Source organism: Lutra lutra, chromosome 10, assembly GCF_902655055.1.
Source record: "Lutra lutra chromosome 10, mLutLut1.2, whole genome shotgun sequence".
Taxonomy (NCBI): Eukaryota; Metazoa; Chordata; class Mammalia; order Carnivora; family Mustelidae; genus Lutra; species Lutra lutra.
The window spans coordinates 65,953,670-65,973,603 of record NC_062287.1 but is presented as its reverse complement, the minus strand read 5'-3'; the positions used below and the strand labels follow the sequence as shown (position 1 = coordinate 65,973,603).

The following is a 19,934-nucleotide window of genomic DNA, read 5'->3' as shown; positions in this document are numbered from 1 at the left end:
GGAGCTCTGTGACTTTGGCCCAAGGTGGGCACTGCACCCAAGGTGGGTGAGGAGCAATCAGGGTCAGCGTGTGGACTCCCAGGAGGGAGACAGCCTGTCCTTGCCTGCGTCTGGGCAGGGTCAGGAAATGAATTTGTGCCAATCAACTCGATGAGATGCTGGCACTATGCTAAGGCTTCACTATGGTCTCCTTTAGCCTTCCTGCAACTCTTTGAATTAGGCGTTATCACTGTTATCCCTGTCTTGGAGATGAGGAGACTGGAACTCCACAATGCAAAGACCACAGGACTGCTGAGCGCAGGAGAGGGATTGAAGCCACTGGGGCTGCTGCCAGGTCTGGGATTAGCTGAACCTCCTAGGCCCTTCACTCTGGTAATCCCAAGGGTTTAAGGTGGGAGCAGCCCCCGCCCATGAATCCCTGGGACAGGAAGTGTTCCCAGTTTCTCCTGGCTTGGGGCCAGGGTCTTGTCCAGCCTCACATGCTTGCTGGGGATTCCAGGCTGGGAGGCAGACCTGCAGTTTCTTTGGTTCCTGTCTGGCCAGGACAGTGCCCAGCAGCATGGGCTGCCCATGGGCACTGCCATCCACTGTGTGGGTGCCCGTGAGAGGCACTCAGGGCAAGCTCCTGACTCACAGGCCCAGCCTGCCCTAAGCTCTGGGGCTGGCCTGGTTAGCCTCCCCTGCCGTCAGCCCCCTGAGTGGGGCCAGAGGGGGCTCCCCGAGGAGCTCCAGGCTCCAAGTCCCAGCCCCTCTAGGAGGAGGCGGTGGCCGTGGCTCAGCAGCCAGAGGCTTCTCAGCTCGGAGCTCCAGAGCCAGATGTAACATTGACCTTAAATGGTAAAAGCTCCCCAGAGTGAAGAGAGGCTGGCCAGAGGAGGAAAGGGGAATAACTCAGTTTTAGGTAAGTCATTGCTATATCTAAGAATAACCTGCTCTTCAGCTGGGACGCAAGGGAACCCTTCTCCTCCTTAAAGGTACAGGGTGCTGGGACGGGGGCGCTTGACTTTAACTTTCAGGGGAGTTGGCTTTGTCGGGTGCCATTTCAGCTGAGTATTTTTATTGTTGCTGTCATGATTTTTAAATAAGAAGTGAATCTTGCCAGTCCTAACTTAATTAAACCGTGCTCTGTCTGCTGCTGTTGGAAAGCATGCACAGGCTAGGGTGAAAATGTGGGTTCTCACTGGAGAGCCCACCCCCAGATTTCCTGTAGGCCCCTCTGGGGAATAGAGGGTCCCCAGCTTATGTAAGCCCCCCGGGCAGGGCTTTCCTCCCACTGCCTGCTACCCGCTTTCCAGCTCTGCTCTGTGCTTATTTGTGTCTCCCCCTGTCCGCCCCCCCAACCCTGTGCCACAGTCCTGTCCACTTAGGACCCTGTGCAGGCCCAGCCCTGTCTCTATCCTTGATCCTTCCCCTGTTTCTGTCTCTGCTCCTCCTGTCCTGTGTTCTGGTCATAGCCCCTGTTTTCATCTCTGTCTCCATCTCTCTTTCTGCGTCCAGCTTTGCCCCCTGTGCCCCTTCCCTCTTCCATGGAGGGGGTACCTGTGCCCAAACTGTGCCCCTAGCCCCGCTCACCTCCAGGAGCTCAGTGTCAAAGCTATCCTACAATAAACGGCACTCAGGCTGGCTTTCTCCAAAGGAAAGGCCAGCGGACAGAAGGCAGAGAATGGCCTAGATATCTGCTCCCTCTTGCCCAGGAAATATTTGTGAAAGCCTGGAGATACTCTGCAGTTCGAGTCAACAGAGTGTAGGGTCTGGGAACCCTGGCCAGTGCTTCTGCCTCCCAGAGCTTGGCAGCTGGTGTACTCTTAACTCTCTCAGACTGCTCTTTGGGGGCTGCTGGGTGGGGGAAGTAAAGCAGCCCACAGGCTTGTCCGAGCTGGGTCTCCAGCAGGGGAAAGGAGGAAGCTTCCCAGGACTGTTCTGGCTGGAAGCACTAAGGGAGTCAGAGTCTTCTAAGGGCTCCATCATCCCCACCAGGGGCAATGACATGCTGGTGACACAGGTGGGGTTAACTCCCCTGCAACCTCACCCGGTACTTTTCTGGGGAAGAAATACAGGTTAAATGACTTGCCAAAGGTCAGACCACTAAGGAAGAGCCGTTCTAGGACTTGAACCCAGGTCTGACTCTAAAGGCCGAGTTAACATAGCTGTGAGTGAGAGGGTACTCCCACTTCCTGTGATATCTGACCAAATGGACAATACAGTTGTCATCGTCATGTTTGGTTATCCTTGATACAGTAGGGTGTGTGTGTGTGTGTGTGTGTGTGTGTGTGTCTGTGTCTGTGTCTGTGTGTCTATGTTGGAGGTGACTATATTCACATCTAATGCACCTTTCTTTATGTTTCTAGTAAGCGGGACATTCCTGCATACTCTCAAAGGTCATCTGGGAGATATAAAGAGGTGCTAATTGCTCCAGCATGATCAATGATCCCATAAACATGTTTTCTGGAAGAAGGAAACAAACAAACAAACAAACTACCATTCTTGATGTGCATCGAACCCTGTTCCAAGCACTTCCCATATAGTAATTCAGCATCCAACACCCTCTAGGGTAGGAATTATTGTTACTGTCCTCATCTTGTAGATGGGGACATTTTAGCATAGAGATGTCACACAGCTGGTGAGAGGTGACCCCAGGCACCTGTCTCTGGAGGCTCTGTTCCTAACCACCATGCTCTGTTTTTCTCCAGTTGGTGCCACATCTGAGAGGGCAGGGGGGAAGCAACGACTGTCATCCGATGCTCTGTCTAAGGCTTTCCGTGCGGGATTTCTTGTGCCCTCCTCAGTAATGCCATGAGGGTGGTATCTTTACCCAGTTTTACAGGGAAGACAGTAGGACTAGGGGATGTTACATGACTTGTCCAAGGTCATCCAGCCACCAAATGACAGAGCAGGGAAGTTAGTATCTTGGATGAGGATTATTAATGCCTTCTTATTGGCACTGATTTCCGGGAGGGAACCAGTGGGCTCCAAGCTTCAGGCTGAGGGATTCTGAGTCTCTGTGAGGGGAAGCTGGATGCCTGGCCTGATGGGCTGAACTACATTTATGGTTCTCAGCTTCTCAAATGGCCCTGCCTCTTCCCCCAGTCTTGGTAATGAAGGTGGATGGATGCCGCTCACACCTCCAGCAGGAGTGGAGACTGAGCCCTGTGAGGGCAGAGACCTTGTCTCATTCTCCACTGTGTGTCCCACATCCAGAATGATGGTGGGAGGTGCTGAGTGTTCAGGATCAATTCGTTTTCCTTACGAAGAGATGGACATGATGCTCATAGTGTGCGGCAGTTTATTGTGTATATACCTGATGATCAGATTCTTTTAGCCTGGCCAACTGGGGTCTCAAGTTAGCTACCTCCCCCAACCTTGCCACCTCTTCTGGGAAGCCCCCATGGGGCCACTAGGCTGCCTCTCAGCCGTTCTCTCTATGACTCAGCTGTCATCTGAGGGGTCTTGACCAAGGAGGAGCAGAGACCTAGATGGGTGGTAGAGGAGAGATTTTGCCCCTGCCACTTGGGGAGTTCTTTGAATTAGTGGAAGGGAGATAGAGAAAGAGTTCTTGTATAGTAAATGCAAAAATTGATAGAAATTGAGTCCCATTTGATGTCCTGCTAGAATGTTATTTCACTTAATCCTTGTGATAGTGAGGAGGCTGCTGTTGTGGAAAGAGCTATAGCGGTGTGCCCAAGGCCGTGTAGCTAGAAGGTGGTGAGCAGGGATTCCAGCTCAGGCTGTTTGGGTCCAAAGCCGGGACTTCCTGTGTTAGATGGCACCCTGCCTCTAGTTTGTAACATGTGTCTTGGGGAAGTTATTGGGTGCCACAGTCCAAATGATGGAAAAATCAAGAAAAGGGGGAAAGGGATATTGTGTTTGCCTTATAGACCCTGGAGGTCAGAGCCTGAGGTTCAGGGGACAGCTCAGGGGCAGCCTCACCGGATGGGATGCAGAGGCAGCAGAAACCTGTGACCTTGGACAAGCCCCGCCTTCTCTGCAAGGGCTTTCTCCAGAGGAGAAGGAAAGGAGGTGACAGCCAGTCAGCCAGAAAACCTCCCTCCCAGTGCGCCACAGTTGTAAATAACAATTTTCAAAGGCTGGGGTTAATCAGTTCTGGTTACTTTCTTCCTAGTACTTTTTAGATGTATAATTTTTTTTTAAAGATTTTATTTATTTATTTGACAGAGAGAGATCACAAGTAGACAGAGAGGCAGGCAGAGAGAGAGAGAGAGAGAGAGAGGGAAGCAGGCTCCCTGCTGAGCAGAGAGCCTGATGCGGGACTCGATCCCAGGACCCTGAGATCATGACTGAGCCGAAGGCAGCGGCTTAAACCACTGAGCCACCCAGGCGCCCCTAGATGTATAATTTTTATTCAACTTCTTTTCCTGGTAATGAAAGTAATATATGTTCTGTGCTAAAATTTCTTAGAAAATATAGAAATAGATACAAATAAGAAATACAGAAGTAAATATGAAGAAATAAAAAATCCCTCCAGAATCCTGCCACTCAGAGATAAATATTGGGTTTTGTTTTTTGCTTTTTAAAGATTTTACTCATTTATTTGACAGAGAGAGAGCACGAGCAGGGGAGTGGGAGAAGGAGAAGCAGGCTCCCCACTGAGCAGGGAGCCTGATGCAGGACTTGATCTCTGGACCTCAGGATCATGACCAGAGCTGAAGGCAGATGCTCAACCGACTGAGCCACCCAGGCACCCCAAAATTGTTATTACGGTGTATTTCTTTCTTTATCTTTCTCTGTATTTTAAAAAACGAAGGTCTTACTATGTGTGGTTTTGTAGTCTGCTTTAAAATTTTTTAAAAAGATTTTATTTATTTATTTGAGAGAGAGAGAGAGCACATGCACACAAGCAGGGGTCGGGCGCGGGGAGGGGCAGAGGGAAAGGGAGAAGCAGACTCCCCACTTAGCAGGGAGCCTGACAACATGGGGCTCAATCCCAGGGCCCTGGAATCATGACCTGAGATAAAGGCAGATACTTAACTGACTGAGCCACCCAGGTGTCCCTGCTTTAAAAATTTTTAAGACTTGGAGTGCCTGGGTGGCTCAGTGGGTCAAAGCCTCTGCCTTTGGCTTGGGTCATGATCTCAGGGTCCTGGGATCGAGCCCCGAGTCAGGCTCTCTGCTCAGCAGGGAGCCTGCTTCCCCCCACCCTCCTCTCTCTGCCTGCCTCTTGGCCTACTTGTGATCTCTGTCTGTCAAATAAATAAATAAAAATCTTTAAAAAAAAAATTTTTTTTTAAGACTTAGTTCTTCCAGGGCAGTTTTAGGTTCACAGCAGGAAGGAAGGTACAGAGATTTCCCACATACCCCCTGCTTCACACATGCACAGCCTTCTCCATTAGCAACACCCCCTACTAGAGTGGTTCATTTGTTACAATGGGCAAACCTACACTGACACATCATTATGACCCCAAGTCTACAGTTCACCATTGGTTTCACTCTTGTTGTTCATTCTCTGGGTTTAGGCAAATGTATTAGGACATGTATCCACCATTATAGTATCATGCAGCATAGTTTCACTGCCCTAAAGATCTCCTGTGCTCCAGCTCCGCACCCTTCCTTCCAACCCTAACTCTTAGCAACCACCGATCTTTTTACTTTCTCCATAGTGTGGCCTTTTCCAGAATGTCAGATAGTTGGAATCACACAGTATGTGGCCTTTTCAGATGGGCGTCTTTCACTTAGCAACATGATTTGAGTCTCCTCCATGTCATTTCATGGCTTGATAACTCATTTCTTTTCAGCAGCGGATAATACCCTGATGTGTTGATGTACTACAGTCTATTTATCCACCCACTTACTGAGGACATCTTGGTCTGACTTTTTTTTTTTAAACCAGAAATTTTATCATGATCACTTTTCCCTCTCATTAAAGATACTTCAAAACATGATATTTTGATGGTTGTATAATACAGAGTAATTTTAGCTGTGCCACGGATCATGGTTCCTCTTGTTGGGCATGTACGAATATGGTTTTCCTTTGGGGACAGTCCCAGTTGTACACATATGATGGCTTTTCTGTACATGTAGTTTGGAAACTCAGCCCTCAAAGGTGGGCTTGTGCGGTGGGGCCCATGGTGGGGCTTAATCCGCAAGATGATAGTAAGCGGGGTGCTGACTCAGCCCTAAACACACGTACTCACATCACAAGAATGTTATTCCCTTGTCAGTTATTTTTAGTCTTTGCATGAAGAAGAAAGCCTGGATCTGAGGTAGCCTGGGAATGAGGGGGCTTACAGGACTCTCGGGACTAAAACCAAAAGTCTGAGGCCACTTAAGACAAGATATTCACCCTGGCTTGAACCGAGTGTGCCTTCAACATCTTTCAGACCCAGGCTTGTCTCCCCTCCTGACAAAGTGAGAGCAAGCCTTGGGCCTGGAAACTTTGTCAGGCAATAACCAGTATTTAGTAAGTGTTTTCACTTTACTTTTATAACTCCACTCTTTGTGATATAAGTGGGACAGAGTTGTCCATTTATGGTAGGGATAGAAAGTTTCCTTTTAGGATAAATGTAAAGACAAGGGTAGCTGACACTTTCTGAGCACTTACTTTGTGCTAGGTGCTGTGATCAGGCCTTACTGGCAGTACCTCATTTCGTCCACATGGCAACCCGCTGAAGTAGTTGCTCTGATCATCCCTGTTATACAGATTAGGAAACTGAGGCATAGAGAGCACAAGGCACTTGTCCAGTAACACAAAGCTGGGAAACAGCAGAGTTGGGACTTAACCCTGGTTTTCTAGCTCATTGCTAAGGCAAATTAAAAAATGTTAAACCAATCAACGTTTAGGTGGCACATGGACATGGCAAAAAATGTGACAGTGCTATGCAGGTGACCCAAGTTTAGGAAACACTGTCATGGAGGAAATCAGGATTCTATGAGCAGCGGCACCAGTGAATGCAGGATGTGGGGCACGAGATCATACACTGCTCACAGAGGCTAGCATGCATGGCAGAAGGCATGGCGGCGACCCTGGAAAGAGACACACAGGACCACACGGGGTGCTGCCACTGACAGGCTAACTGGGAGGATATTTCCAGAAGCCCAAGGCATCAGAAGGAGAGAAAGCCTGAAGACACCCTTATTGTTGCTTATACACGTGTGGTCAAGAGTGCTGGCCCCCAGTCAGGAGGTGTCAACTATATCTACCTTCATTATCATCGTGGGAGATGTCATCTTGAGCTAGAGGCAGCACTGTGTTCTGGTGGGACATGTGGCTCCTGGAGTAACCGTGTGGCTCCACCATGGGCCATCTGTCCATCTTGGCTGTACCTAATCTCGCAGAGCTTCAGTTTCTTCTCCTGTGAGATGGAGATAATGATGGTGATTTACAGGGTCAAATTCCTTAGCCAGAGTCTGTTATTAGCACCCAATAAACATTAGCTATTATTGTAGCTAGCCTCTGTCTGTCCTCTTTCAGAGATTCCATTGGGGAGATTTCTGTATGGGGTGAGGCTTTGCCCGTAATTCTGGGTCCTATCCTCACCTCCATTAATGCCCCAAGGACAGTAGCAGACTTATTCTCTAGACGACTGTCATTGGCATCTGGTGGGTTCTCTAAGGAGGCCCAACGAAAGCACCTTATTCCTTCACTTAAGCTCTAAGTTTCATGGAGAAGTCAAGCTAACATCTCCCTTATGATGGATAAGGCTGGTATTGGAGAATGGGACTTATACCGGCAGTCAAGTAGGCTTTCTTTTTTGTTATTATTATTTTTTAAAAAACTCAATTCCAGTTTAACATATAGTGTTGTTTTAATTTCAGGTGTATACCCCACCCATCCATCTATCTTCCTCACCTCTTGTAACCACCAGTTTGTCCTCTATAGTTAAGAACCTGTTTCTTGGTTTGTCCCTTTTTTCCTCTTTTGGTTGTTTTGTTTCTTAAATTCCATATATGAGTAAAATCCTATGATATTTGTCTTTCTCTGAATGACTTATTTCACTTAGCATTATTCTCTCTAGATCCATCCATGTTGTTGTAAATGGTAAGATTTCATTCTCTTTTATGGCTGAGTAATATTTCTTTATACATATGTATATCACAGCTTATTTATCAGTTGATGGACACTTGGACTGCTTCTATAATTTGGCTATTATAAATAATGTTGGTATAAATATAGGGGTGCATATATCTCTTCAAATTAGTGTTTTTGTGTTCTTTGGGTAAATACCCAGTTGTGGATCATATGGCAATTGTTTTTAATTCTTTGTTCTCCCTCATGCACTCCCACCAACAGTGCATGAGGGTTCCTTTTGTTCCACATCCTCACCAACACTTTCTTCTTGAGTTTTTTATTTTAGGCATTCTGACAGGTGTGAGGTGATGTTTCATTGTGGGTTTGATTTGAATTTCCTTGAGGTTGAACATCTTTTCACATGTCTGTCAGCCATCTCTGTGTCTTCTTTGGAGAAATGTTTGTTCATGTCTTTTGCTCATTTTTAAATTGGATTATTTGGGGTTTTCTGGTGTTGGGTTGTGTAAGTTCTTTAATATATTTTAGATACTAACCCTTCATTGAGCATGTCATTTGCAAATATTTTCTTCCATTCAGTAGGTTGCTTTCCAGTTTTATCAATTGTACTCTTCACTGTGCAGAGAATTTTTATTTTGATGAAGTCCCAATAGTTTCTTTTTGCTTTTGTTTCCCTTGCCTCAGGAGACATATCTAGAAAAAATCTTGCTATGGCCAATGTCAGAAAAATTACTGCCTGTTCTCTCTTCTAGGATTTTTATGGTTTTGGGTTTCACACTTAGGTCTTTAATCCATTTTGAATTTATTTTCGTGTATGGTGTTAGAAAGTGGTTCAATTTCATTCTTTCTTTTTTAAATTCAATTTTGTTAACATATACTGTATTATTAACTTCAGGGATAGAATTTAGTGATTCGTTAGTTGCATATAATACCCAGTGCTCATTACATCAAGTGCCCTCCTTAATGCCCATCACACAGTTACCTCATTCCTCTACCCATCTCCCCTCCAGCAACCCTGTTTGTTTCCTAGAGTTAAGAGTCTCTTATGGTTTGTCTTCCTCTCTGTTTTTATCTTATTTTTTTTCTTCCCTTCCCCTATGTTCATCTGTTTTGTTTCTAAATTTCCACATATGAGTGAAATTATATGGTATTTGTCTTTCTCTGACTGGCTTATTTGGCTTAGCATAATATCCTCTAATTCCACCCATGTTGTTGCAAATTGCAAGATTTCATTCTTTTAGATGGCTGAATAATACTCCATTTGCATGTGGCTTCCAGTTTTCTCAACACCATTTGTTGAAGAGACTATTTTTTCCTATTGCATATTTTTACTTTCTTTGTCAAAGATTAATTGACAAAGTTGAGGTTAAGCCAATTTACCCATCCCTACAGAGTGCCCTTTAGTGGGGGCAGGTCCCGCTTAAATCATAGAGCAAGGAGGAGCAAGTAGAATGTGTTTCCCCTGCAAGCGGCACATTCCCAAGAGAAAAGGAAGAGGAAAGTGCTGAGCTAGTCAGGATGACTCTTGTCAGAACTTACTATCAGATATCCATTTTCCTGGCAGGTGGAGGTCGAGGGGAAGCCAGGAGTCTTACACTCTTGTGGGTCTTTCCATGTGAATGAAACAATCATGTAGGAGAAGCATTATGCCCCTAATGGGACCACAGTCAGGGCCTAGCCCAAGCTCTGTTGCAAAGCTGGTCTCTCAGGTGATGTACATTTGGCAGGTGTGTCACACCCTCGTAACAGGTAGGGAGCTTTCAGGTTACAGGGGCTGCCATGTAGTCCCAAGGGGGTGGGCACCCCAGCTCCTCCTTTTTCCCCGAGGGATGGAAAGGATGGAACCCCATCCTTTCTCTTCACAAGTTGCCCAGTGGGTACCTGTTTGAAGAACAGTCTTTCTGGGGACAAGAAAAGCATCCAACCATAATTGTGTGGTGTGAATTTGGTTTCATGCAAGTTCCATTTAGGCAGCTCCAGTCAGACAGCAAATGACCTTCTTTTTTTTTTTTTTTAAAGATTTTATTTATTTATTTGACAGAGAGAGATCACAAGTAGACAGAGAGGCAGGCAGAGAGAGAGAGAGAGAGAGAGAGAGAGAGAGAGAGAGAGAGAAGCAGGCTCCCCGCTGAGAAGAGAGCCCGATGCGGGGCTCGATCCCAGGACCCTGAGATCATGACCTGAGCCGAAGGCAGCGGCTTAACCCACTGAGCCACCCAGGCGCCCCAGCAAATGACCTTCTAATCACCCCTTCTTCTGGGATACTTTATATAGATAATGAAAGGAGGGGTTCAGAACTACCATTGTTTGATCATGCTATTCATGCCAGGAATTTTATATATACTATCTTGTTAAACTCAGACCATAGCCATCTAAGGAAGATGTTTGTGAGCAACCAATTCAGGCCACTTATTCAAGACAACTAAGAGTAACTAGTAATTAAAGAAAGAGGAGTCACGGGGCGCCTGGGTGGCTCAGTGGGTTAAGCCGCTGCCTTCGGCTCAGGTCATGATCCCAGGTCCTGGGTTCGAGCCCCACATTGGGCTTTCTGCTCAGCAGGGAGCCTGCTTCCTCCTCTCTCTCTGCCTGCCTCTCTGCTTACTTGTGATTTCTCTCTGTCAAATAAATAAATAAAATCTTTAAAAAAAAAAAAAAAGAAAGAGGAGTCAAATTAAAAAAACATCAACCCCCTAATCCACAGCAACTTCCATCTGTTTGGCTCATGCACCCAGGCCATAGGGCAGAGTGAGAATGTTCAGCTCCTGTCCCTGCTCCTATAGTTGGAGCCCAGGTGGTCCTGGCATGGCTGCTTGGAGCAGAGGCTTTGAGCTTTGGGGCAAGAGTCTGGCAACCTATTCTATTTGGGCTTCTCTGTTTTGTATCTCTCTTTTGTCTTCTTTCAGTATGTGACAATCCTGATCAGGTCTCATAACCTTGTCTATGGGCAGACCCCTTCTTCTAGTAGGAAAATACAAGTCTAGAATCTCTATTGCAAGAAATGCCATGTACTACACTCTCCAATTCACCAAGATTTGTGCCCTAAAAGATCACAGATCCTGCCATGGTCACCCCGTCTGCATCAGAGGCAGTGTGAGGTAGTGGTTGGGACCTCAGCTTCTCAAGTCAAATGACCTGAATTCAAATCTTAGCCTTGTCACTTACTGCCTGACCTCGGGCAAATGATCTAGCCTTTCCTCCTTTCTTTCCTGATGTACAAAATAGGGCTGACAATAACCACAATATATCTTGCTCAAAGACTTGTTATGAAGATGAAATGGATTGGTGTATTTAAATAAGTTCTGTGTATAGGTACTTAATGAATAATAACTGTTATTCAAGTCCAGGTTAACATCAAGCTCATGAAACTCCTCTATTTTGTGGCCCCAGATGGTTGGGTTTTTCAAAGGGCTGTCTTGTCACGATATTTTCAATCTGTTTGAGGCTTGGGTCCTTGGTAGAAAGAATATAATGTCTTCCTGGGCTTCTTATCTAAGACATCTTTCTTGTTCCCCAGCTGAAGTCAAAGTGGTCCCTAATGTAGGTTGAGAGATGATGGTGATGAGGCTAAGTACGATCAGGAGGAACCTGTATCTGGATGCCAAGGGGACCCCCTAAGGAGCATCATCTTGGAGATGTTCCAAGGTCCTAAGCCTGGTCAGTGGCCTGGAGTTGATTGTTCACATGGATATGATAATCAAACTCGTAAGAGACTGAAGTATATAATTCTGAATGTGTGTGTACTAATGTATGGTGAGAGACAACCCTTTCCAGTGGCAAAAAAACAAAAAACAAAAAACAAACCAACCCTGGAAGATGAAGATTATGCTCAGAAGGTAGAAAATTCTGAGGGGTGTTTCACCCAGGCTATAGTCTGGTCTGCTATCCATCTCTGCCTACAACAGAAGAGACTTCCCCAGAGCACAGGGTCCTGGAAGCCTTAGATAAGCATTTCTCTCTGGAGTCTCCTTTTATTTTGTAGAAAGATGGGGTTTGCTGGAAAGTAGTTCAGAGAATCAAAGGAAAAAGTAGACAGCTAGGCCTCAGGAAGATAATCTCCAGGGCAGTGCTGAGGGACCTAATAGCAGGAACTTGCCAACTGTTTCTCTAGAGCAAAGATTTTCTCTAGGACAAAGGTTTTTTTGATGGTTCATATCATCAATTTAAAAAATTATTTTAGCATGTACCTCTGATTTATGTGCATTGTTTTATTTTAAATCATATTCATGAGCTACATTAGTATGCCAGTTATTTTGTAAAACATATAAAATAGAAAATTTTAAGGGTGAACAAAATGAGTTTGCATAAGAGATTTTCTCTCCCCCTGCCCCTCCCACTGCTTGTGCATGCCTCCTATCTCTTAAACAAACGAACAAACAAATAAATAAATAAAATCTTTTAAAAATTATTTATTGGAGAAAGAGACAGAGCATGAGCAGGAGGGGAGGAGGCAGAGGGAGGGGGAGAAGTAGAAACAGGGCCTTGGGGGCGCCTGGGTGGCTCAGTGGGTTGGGGCCTCTGCCTTCAGCTCAGGTCATGATCCCAGGGTCCTGGGATCAAGCCCCACATTGGGCTCTCTGCTCAGCGGGGAGCCTGCTTCCTCCTCTCTCTCTCTCTCTCTGCCTGCCTCTCTGCCTACTTGTGATCTCTGTCTTAACTAAATAAATTTTAAGATTTAAATAAAATCTTTAAAAAAAAGAAAGAAAGAAAGAAAGAAAGAAAGAAAGAAAGAAAGAAAGAAAGAAAGAAACAGGGCCTTGATCACAGGACCTAAGATCATGACCTGAGCCCAAGGCAGACGTTTAACTGACTAAGCCACCCAGGCGGCCCCCAGTCAAGGCTTTAAACCCTTCAGCCATTCTTACAGACAATTTCTTGGGTTACCTCCATTTATAATTAATCATATCCCTTGCATGTGGTTTTTCACATGGTTGTATTGGAAAGCAGCCTTATTTCCCCATGTACAGACAATTCTGACAGGTCTGGGGTTCACAGAGCTGTACACTGAGAGAGGCAGACAGTTCTCTGGTCAGCTGGGCCCAGCAGAGAAATTGGGGTATGGGAATGGACCTTAGAGATATGGCAAATTAGACCCAGAAACACTTGGCAAGGTGTCCCTGTCCCATGACTCCTACAGTCCGTAAGACACAGAAGTTGCTTTCCAACACACAAAGAAAGCAAGCTTGCCTTTTTAGAGTCCTAAAGGGGAAGACCCCACGTGCTGAAATTTCTAGGGGGCTTGTTTTGCTTGACAATAACAAGAGTGATAATAATGTACTTATCAGTTACTGTAACAGCTATCATATGTTGAGCACCAGCTATATACTGTGTTAAGTGCTTTATGTATATTCTCTTTTATTTTTGTAGCACCCTGTGAGAACGTAATAATATTATCTCCATTTTGATGACAAAACTAGAGCTTTCTGAGGTTCATAAGTTAACTCGGGATTTCAGTGGAAAGTGGCAAGGTCAAGGCTCAATTGCCTTGGTGCAAAGTGCATGCAGCCCAACAACAGATGGAATCTCACACTCGGAGCTCTCAGGCCAGGAGGAGGTAGAGGCTGTACCAGTAAGACCTTTAAAAAAGTTATGGGGCGCCTGGGTGCCTCAGTGGCTTAAGCCTCTGCCTTCAGCTCAGGTCACCATCCCAGATCAAGCCCTGCATCGGGCTCTTGGCTCTGCAGGGAGCCTACTTCCCCCACCCCCTGCCTGCCTCTCTACCCACTTATGGTCTCTGTCTGTCAAATAAATAAATAAAATCTTTTTTAAAAATTTAAAAAATTAAAAGGTTAGGTCATCAGGGATTTATAGAGCAATATTAAGGGAAGCTAGAACCTTGCAAGTTTAGAGCAGGTTCTTGATGGATACTGAGTGAGTGAATGAATGAACAAACACTCCTAGGTTTGAAGACAGTGAATGTCTTCCAATATCCATCCCTGGTGCTGAAATGAAGACAACACATAATGAAGGGGTGCCAGGTTCTAGGCTTGACTCTGCTTCCAACTCATTTTGTGCCCTTGAGCAAATCACTTCTGCCTTCTGAGCCCTTGGTTTCCTCATCTGTGAGCCATTCATTCTCCAAGCCCCAGTGATTTACCTCCATAGCTGTATGACTGAGGCTGTATTGGAGCACTGATTGTGTTAGTTGCTACATCTGTGACAAGGAGGACTGCAGGTTTGTTAGAAGAGTCAGCTATTATTGTCTGTTTTCTAAAAGTCCATGCAGGGCCTTTGTGGGTAGTCAGAACTGGCGTCAGTCCAGAGTAAAATGGAAGGCTGTATATATAAGAAAACATTTACTGCTGAAGGGAATGCTTATTCATTCTCTTTCTTATTAACAAGGCACTTGACTCATGCTTTGGACATTTGCTGTTCAGATCAGAGATGTGTTGTGTTTGTTGCTAACAAAAGCAGCCTCTGGAGCCTGGTTCCTCTTCCCTCACACTGCAGGGTGAGCTGCTCTAATCCCTTAGCCTCTGGGAACAGTTGGGTGTGTACTATGGAATGGAGTTGGAGGCAAAAAGACTGGAAGTCCCTTGGAAGAGATGCGGGTCACCAGAATTTGAGGACCTCCAGGAAGCACTGGGTACCCCTTCAGAGCTCCCTACGTGGAGGAGATCTTGGGAACTTAAGGAGACCCCCTAAAATGATTTGAGCAGCTAGCTACTCTCTGCAGAGCATGTTCTCAGACTGTATCTCAGGAGATCCTCCCAGAGGACAACACAGCCATGTTATCTGTGTAACCTCACATGGATTATCGGGATTTCATAATTTTATGCATTGTATATCGCCCTGCCCCTATCACCCTACTTTTCAGAGCACAGTCTAGGGACCAACAGTGTCAGCATCACCTGGGAGCTTGTTAGCAATGCAGACTCCTGAGTGTTGCCTCAGACATACTGAGACAGAATCTGCAGCTTAACAAGACCCCTAGGTGATTCATGTGCACATCACAGTCTGAAACATGCCACCTGCTGCACTGTCCGTGGTACTACTGGGAGTATCTGAATCACAGATCACATTGTTACTTCAAATTACAGCAAGAAGTTTCATGACAGAAAATCCCATCTGGAAGACATACCTGACATTAAATCATTAAATGGCTATATAAATGCCAAGAATTCCTGGACAGTCCTGTCTGCCAAAGGCCCCTTCCTCTTACCCACCTCATGGTTCCCACTTTCCTTCCCCCCCCTCCCAAATTGGAGAAATGACACTTAGGGAGGGGGAGCATTTGTTTCTGAGTTGGTTCTTTTAGCTCTCCTATGAAACACGTGACCTCCAGAGACATCTCAATAGGGGGAAGAGAAGAATGCAGGAGGAACCACTCTCCAGGCCTCAACCCAGAGGTGACACATAGTCTCTTGGCCAGAGGTAGTGGTAGGGCCCCCAGTCAACTGCAAGAGAGGCTGGCAGTGCAGAGGAACACAGGAACACCCAGAGGCTGCTAACCATCTCTGCCAGAGGATAAGGATTAGTGAGGCAGCTAGCAGCAGAGCCTGATTCCTCCCAGAGGTGAGAAATTAAAATACTACAATGTGGGCAACCACAGACTCTGAGGTTGCAGAATCCTAGAAAAGCTGGGAGAATCAACCCAGAGGCAAACAGATCTTACTTCTCCAAAAGGAGAAGGGCGCACGGTTGGGCAACAGAGGAGTACAGCTTTGGCAGCCAGGGTAATCCAGAGATTCTTGGCAACCACACACCCACCTATATATTCCACATGGGATTTCCTGTTATAGGTTTTTTAAAAAAGATTTTATTTATTTATTTGACAGACAGAGATCACAAGTAGGCAGAGAGGGGGCAGGGGAAGCAGGCTCCCTGCTGAGCAGAGAACCTGATGCGAAACTCAATCCCAGGACCCTGAGATCATGATCTGAGTTGAAGGCAGAGGCTTAACCCCACTGAGCCACCCAGGTGCCCCTGTTATAGAATTTCTTGCTACAAGATGGAGGTGGGCATCTCAACTTGCATTAGACTTAACTCAGGAGGATTGACATTCAAAGACACTGAGATTTGGGGTCTGTTGCAGCAGCTAATGTTAATTAACCTTTTTTTTTTTAAGTTTTTATTTATTTACTTGAGAGAGGGAGGACACAGTGGGAGAGAGAGAACAGACTCCCTGCTGAGCAGGGAGCCCAGTGCCAGGATCAATAAAACCCTGGGATCATGACCTGAGCTGGAGGCAGACACTTAACTTACTAGTCACCCAGACATCCCTACTATTAATTATCCTAATTCACTACCCAAGCACCCTTGTCATAGGCACTCTCTCCCATTTCCTCAAAAGGGGAATACTACCCCCTGTCACTGGTACTATCTTCTCCCTGCTACTTTGCTCTCCAGCCCCTCTGCCTGCCTCAGTGTTCTAGCCACACCCTTTTCTGTGCCATGTCCTTGGACTAGAGCCTTGCTATAGGGAAGGAAACTGTGTTATATGTTATAGGGAAGAAAACTTGAGATCCCCCTGGAAAATGAGTAAGTTGTGTATAGAATCTGGGTCTTCTGAATCTTACATGCCTGTCTATAAGGGATTAAAAATGAAGTAGAAGGAGGTCTTTGTGGGCCATCAAGTTCAGGAAAGGTTACTCCTAGGGAACTACAGTTGGCTTTTATGGGGCTTCATGCCATCTTGGCTAAGAGGTTTTATAAACTGAGAGGCTGGTGTTGGCTGGATGTAGGGAGTGTCAGGCACGGACTGCTGCTCCTGAGGGAATGTGAGGAATCCCTTTCTGCGAGGCTTGTGAAGGATTCAAAATGCCAGCTAACATTTAGTGAGCACTGATTATGTGTCAAACCCTCTCTAAGAAGTTTACATGTATTATATAATGTACATGATTATCACCATCTGTATTTTACAGTTGGGGAACTGAGGCATGGACAGCTGAAGTAATTTGCCCAAGGTCACCCAGGTACTATGTGGCAGGGCTGGGATATGATCCCGGGCAGCACGGCTCCAGAGCCCATGTGCACAAGTGCTCTGTTTCTCACCTCTGGGTCCCACGGGTCCTAGAGGGTCTGGGGGCATCTTTGACTAGCGCTTTGATGAAAACACTTTGAGCTACTCCTTGAAAAAACGTTCATGGTCAAATATTCATTTCCCAAGTTTGGGGAACATTCTATACTATCTCTTCCTTTTGCAGGTTTGTCCTGCATATTTGCTTCCTACAGGCTGAGAAGCCCATGATACAGAAACCTCTCTGTCCCCAAATGCACTGAAATGCACTTTTATTCTCACAGCTACTAACAAAATCACCCAGAACAAGGGTTGCAGAGAACACACTTTGGAAAAAGCTAGCTTGGGGCATCCTTGCTTGAGTGTACATGAGGTTGTTCATGTGGCATCTATAAAGCCCTCACTGCTTGTAGAACTGCCAGTGAAGGTTCTAAGTGAGCCAGGTCAGCCCCAAAAGCTTCTCCCTGGGGGCATGGGGGTCAGACAGTGGCCAGAATGGGTACAGCATGGACTCTGCTGGTTTCCAGTCCCACTTGGACATAGGACACTAGGATGGGAGGCTTCCAAGGAGCAGTTGGGGTCATTGTGCTTCTTTTTTCTGTTCCCAAAAGGTCAGGGACTCTCCAGTCCAAGAGATGGCCTTCTCCTGAGAAGGAAAAGGAAATGCTCTCGGGTTGAACAAAAAAACAGGGGAGGAAATTTTGAGAACTGAGGTTAAGCTTATGGGACATGTTCAGATTTAGCTTCATATCAACATCAAAAGGGAGTATTAACTCAGGATTCCAAAAGGTTCCTGAAGACCTAGAAAAGGCAAAAGTTGATCTTCTGAGTACAGGCAAATATTTAAATATAATGAAAAAACTGTTTTGCTTATACATGAAGTGCCAGCTGGCGGAGTGTGGCAGAAGTCTGTGCCAGCTTTGACTGGCCACCTAGCAAAGGAGCATTTCTGAATGATGGTGGATCTGAGAATAAATTTCAGAAGGTGGTTATTTCTTACAAAGACCTTGGACAGAGAAGCTAATTGAGAGAGGGCCTCTGTGGTTGTATGGAAAGGGCACTGGGCTGGGAGTCAGTCTCAGCCTTGTCAGCCTCCTCCACTGAAAAGCAGACATAATAGAATCTCCTAGGTAGCAGTGTTGTGAGGAACAAACTAAATAGTGGATCTGAAATAGTTAGACAATAGAAAACTCCAAGAAGTAAGAGGTTAATATTAAAGACTAGGAATGCCCTTTAAGGATTGCCATCAGGAGACAACAATCAAGATGAAATAGCTCCCTTCTAAAAAGCCGATGGACACTTCCAAGATGAAGTCAGCCAAGCAGATCCAAGATGTTGATGAGAGCTGGAGATGGCATGTGTAGGAGGCTTCCTGGTAAGCACAGAGTTCCCATATGACCCAGCCATTCCACTTTTAGGTATATACAAGAAAACTGAAAACAGACGTTCACACAAAAACTTGTACATGAATGTTCATAGCAGCACCGTTCGCAATGGTCAAAAGGTAGAAACAGCCCAAATGTCCATCAACTGATGATTACATGAATAAAATGAGATCTATCCTTGCAATGGAATATTATTCAGTCATAAGAAGGAATGAAGTACTGATACACGCTATAACATGAATGAATCTCAAAAACTTTATGCTATGTGAAAGGAGTCAGTTACAGAAGACCACATATTGCATGCTTCCATTTATATGAAATGTCCAGAGCAAGCAAATCCATGGAGACAAAAGGCAAACTAATGATTTTCAGGGCTTGGGGGGAAAGAGGAATGGGAAATAACTGCTTGATGGATATGAAGTTTCCTTTTGGGGTGAAGAGAAAGTTCTGGATCTAGATAATGGTAATAGGTGTAAAACATTGTGAATGTACTTAATGCCACTGAATTGTACACTTTAAAATGGATAAAATTGTAAATTTTATGTTACTTGTATTTTACCACTATTTTAAAAAAGGTTTCCTGCTGAAGAGGAAACACGATTCAAATGTTAGGATCCTCTCTCCTAGAGTGGAGTTGAGGGGAGGGTGGGGGATTAAGAATTTGTGAGCGGGGAGCTAGGGTCTTGTGTCAGTCCTATGGCAGTCCCATGTGTGAGGGCTCCAGGAGGATCCAGAATCAAATACAACATGCTCCCCGCTCTCAAAGTGTTTATACATTATTCTTATGTAAGGACAGACTGACAGGTACTATATATAACAAGGGAATACATTCAGCTGAGTGAGACCTTTATTCTGCCTTGGCCATCTGTGAAGTCTTCTTGGAAGAGAAGATGGTTGAGTAGGTGGGATTCTGGTAGGTAGGTAAGAAGTGGAAGGTCTTCTGGGGAAAGGCACAGAGTGAGAGAGTACGGAAGCCCTGAGGTGCAGGGGACTGGGTTGATGTCACTCAGGCACAGTATGTGCAGAGCCATGGGAGATGGTCATGAGAGATAAGCTCAAGAGGAATTAAGGTTGCTAAAAAAGTAGATCTTAAAAGTTCTCATTGCAAGAAAAAATTTTTTGTAACTGTGTATGTTCACGGATATTAACTAGACCTAGAGTGAAGATCTTTTTGCAATATGTACAAATACTGAATCGTTATGTTGCACACCTGAATCTAATGTAAGGCTATATGTCAATTATACCTCAGTTAAAAAAGAGAAAACAGAAAAGGATTTGGGGTCAGACTGTGGAGGGCTTTGAAGGTAGAGTTGAGGAAGCCAGGACTTGCTCTCCAGGCGGTGGTGGTGAGTCAAGGAGTCCTCTAAGCGGAGCAGTAATATGACGAAGCCTGTGCTGAGAATGATCAGTGTAGTGAAGAACGGACTGAAGGAAAAGAGACTGAAGATGGGGAGAGGAGCTGTGGCAAAATCTCTGCAAGGCTCAAGAAGGGCCCCTCCAGACCAATGGCAGTGCAAAGGGGGAAGGGTGAACCAAATCCGGTGAGCTTTTCATTAGCCAAGATTCTTGTCTGCATGGAACAGAAATTTATTCAAATTAGATTAGACAATAA

General features: G+C 45.5%; 1 protein-coding gene across 10 annotated transcripts in view; it reads left to right on the top strand.

Annotated features, from left to right (window-relative positions):
* Positions 1-506: 506 nt before the first annotated feature.
* The window catches only part of IRAG1 (inositol 1,4,5-triphosphate receptor associated 1), a 123,517-nt gene continuing 104,089 nt past the window's right edge, over positions 507-19,934 (top strand). For 7 of the 10 annotated variants that reach the window (XM_047693283.1, XM_047693288.1, XM_047693287.1 and 4 more), the window contains exon 1: positions 507-901. In XM_047693283.1, coding sequence (XP_047549239.1) covers positions 835-901 — 67 coding nt within the window. In that variant the 5' untranslated portion in view covers positions 507-834. Of the gene's footprint in view, positions 975-18,175; positions 18,313-19,934 lie in introns of those variants that run through there. The other 3 variants (XM_047693285.1, XM_047693289.1, XM_047693291.1) reach the window with 3 other exon arrangements.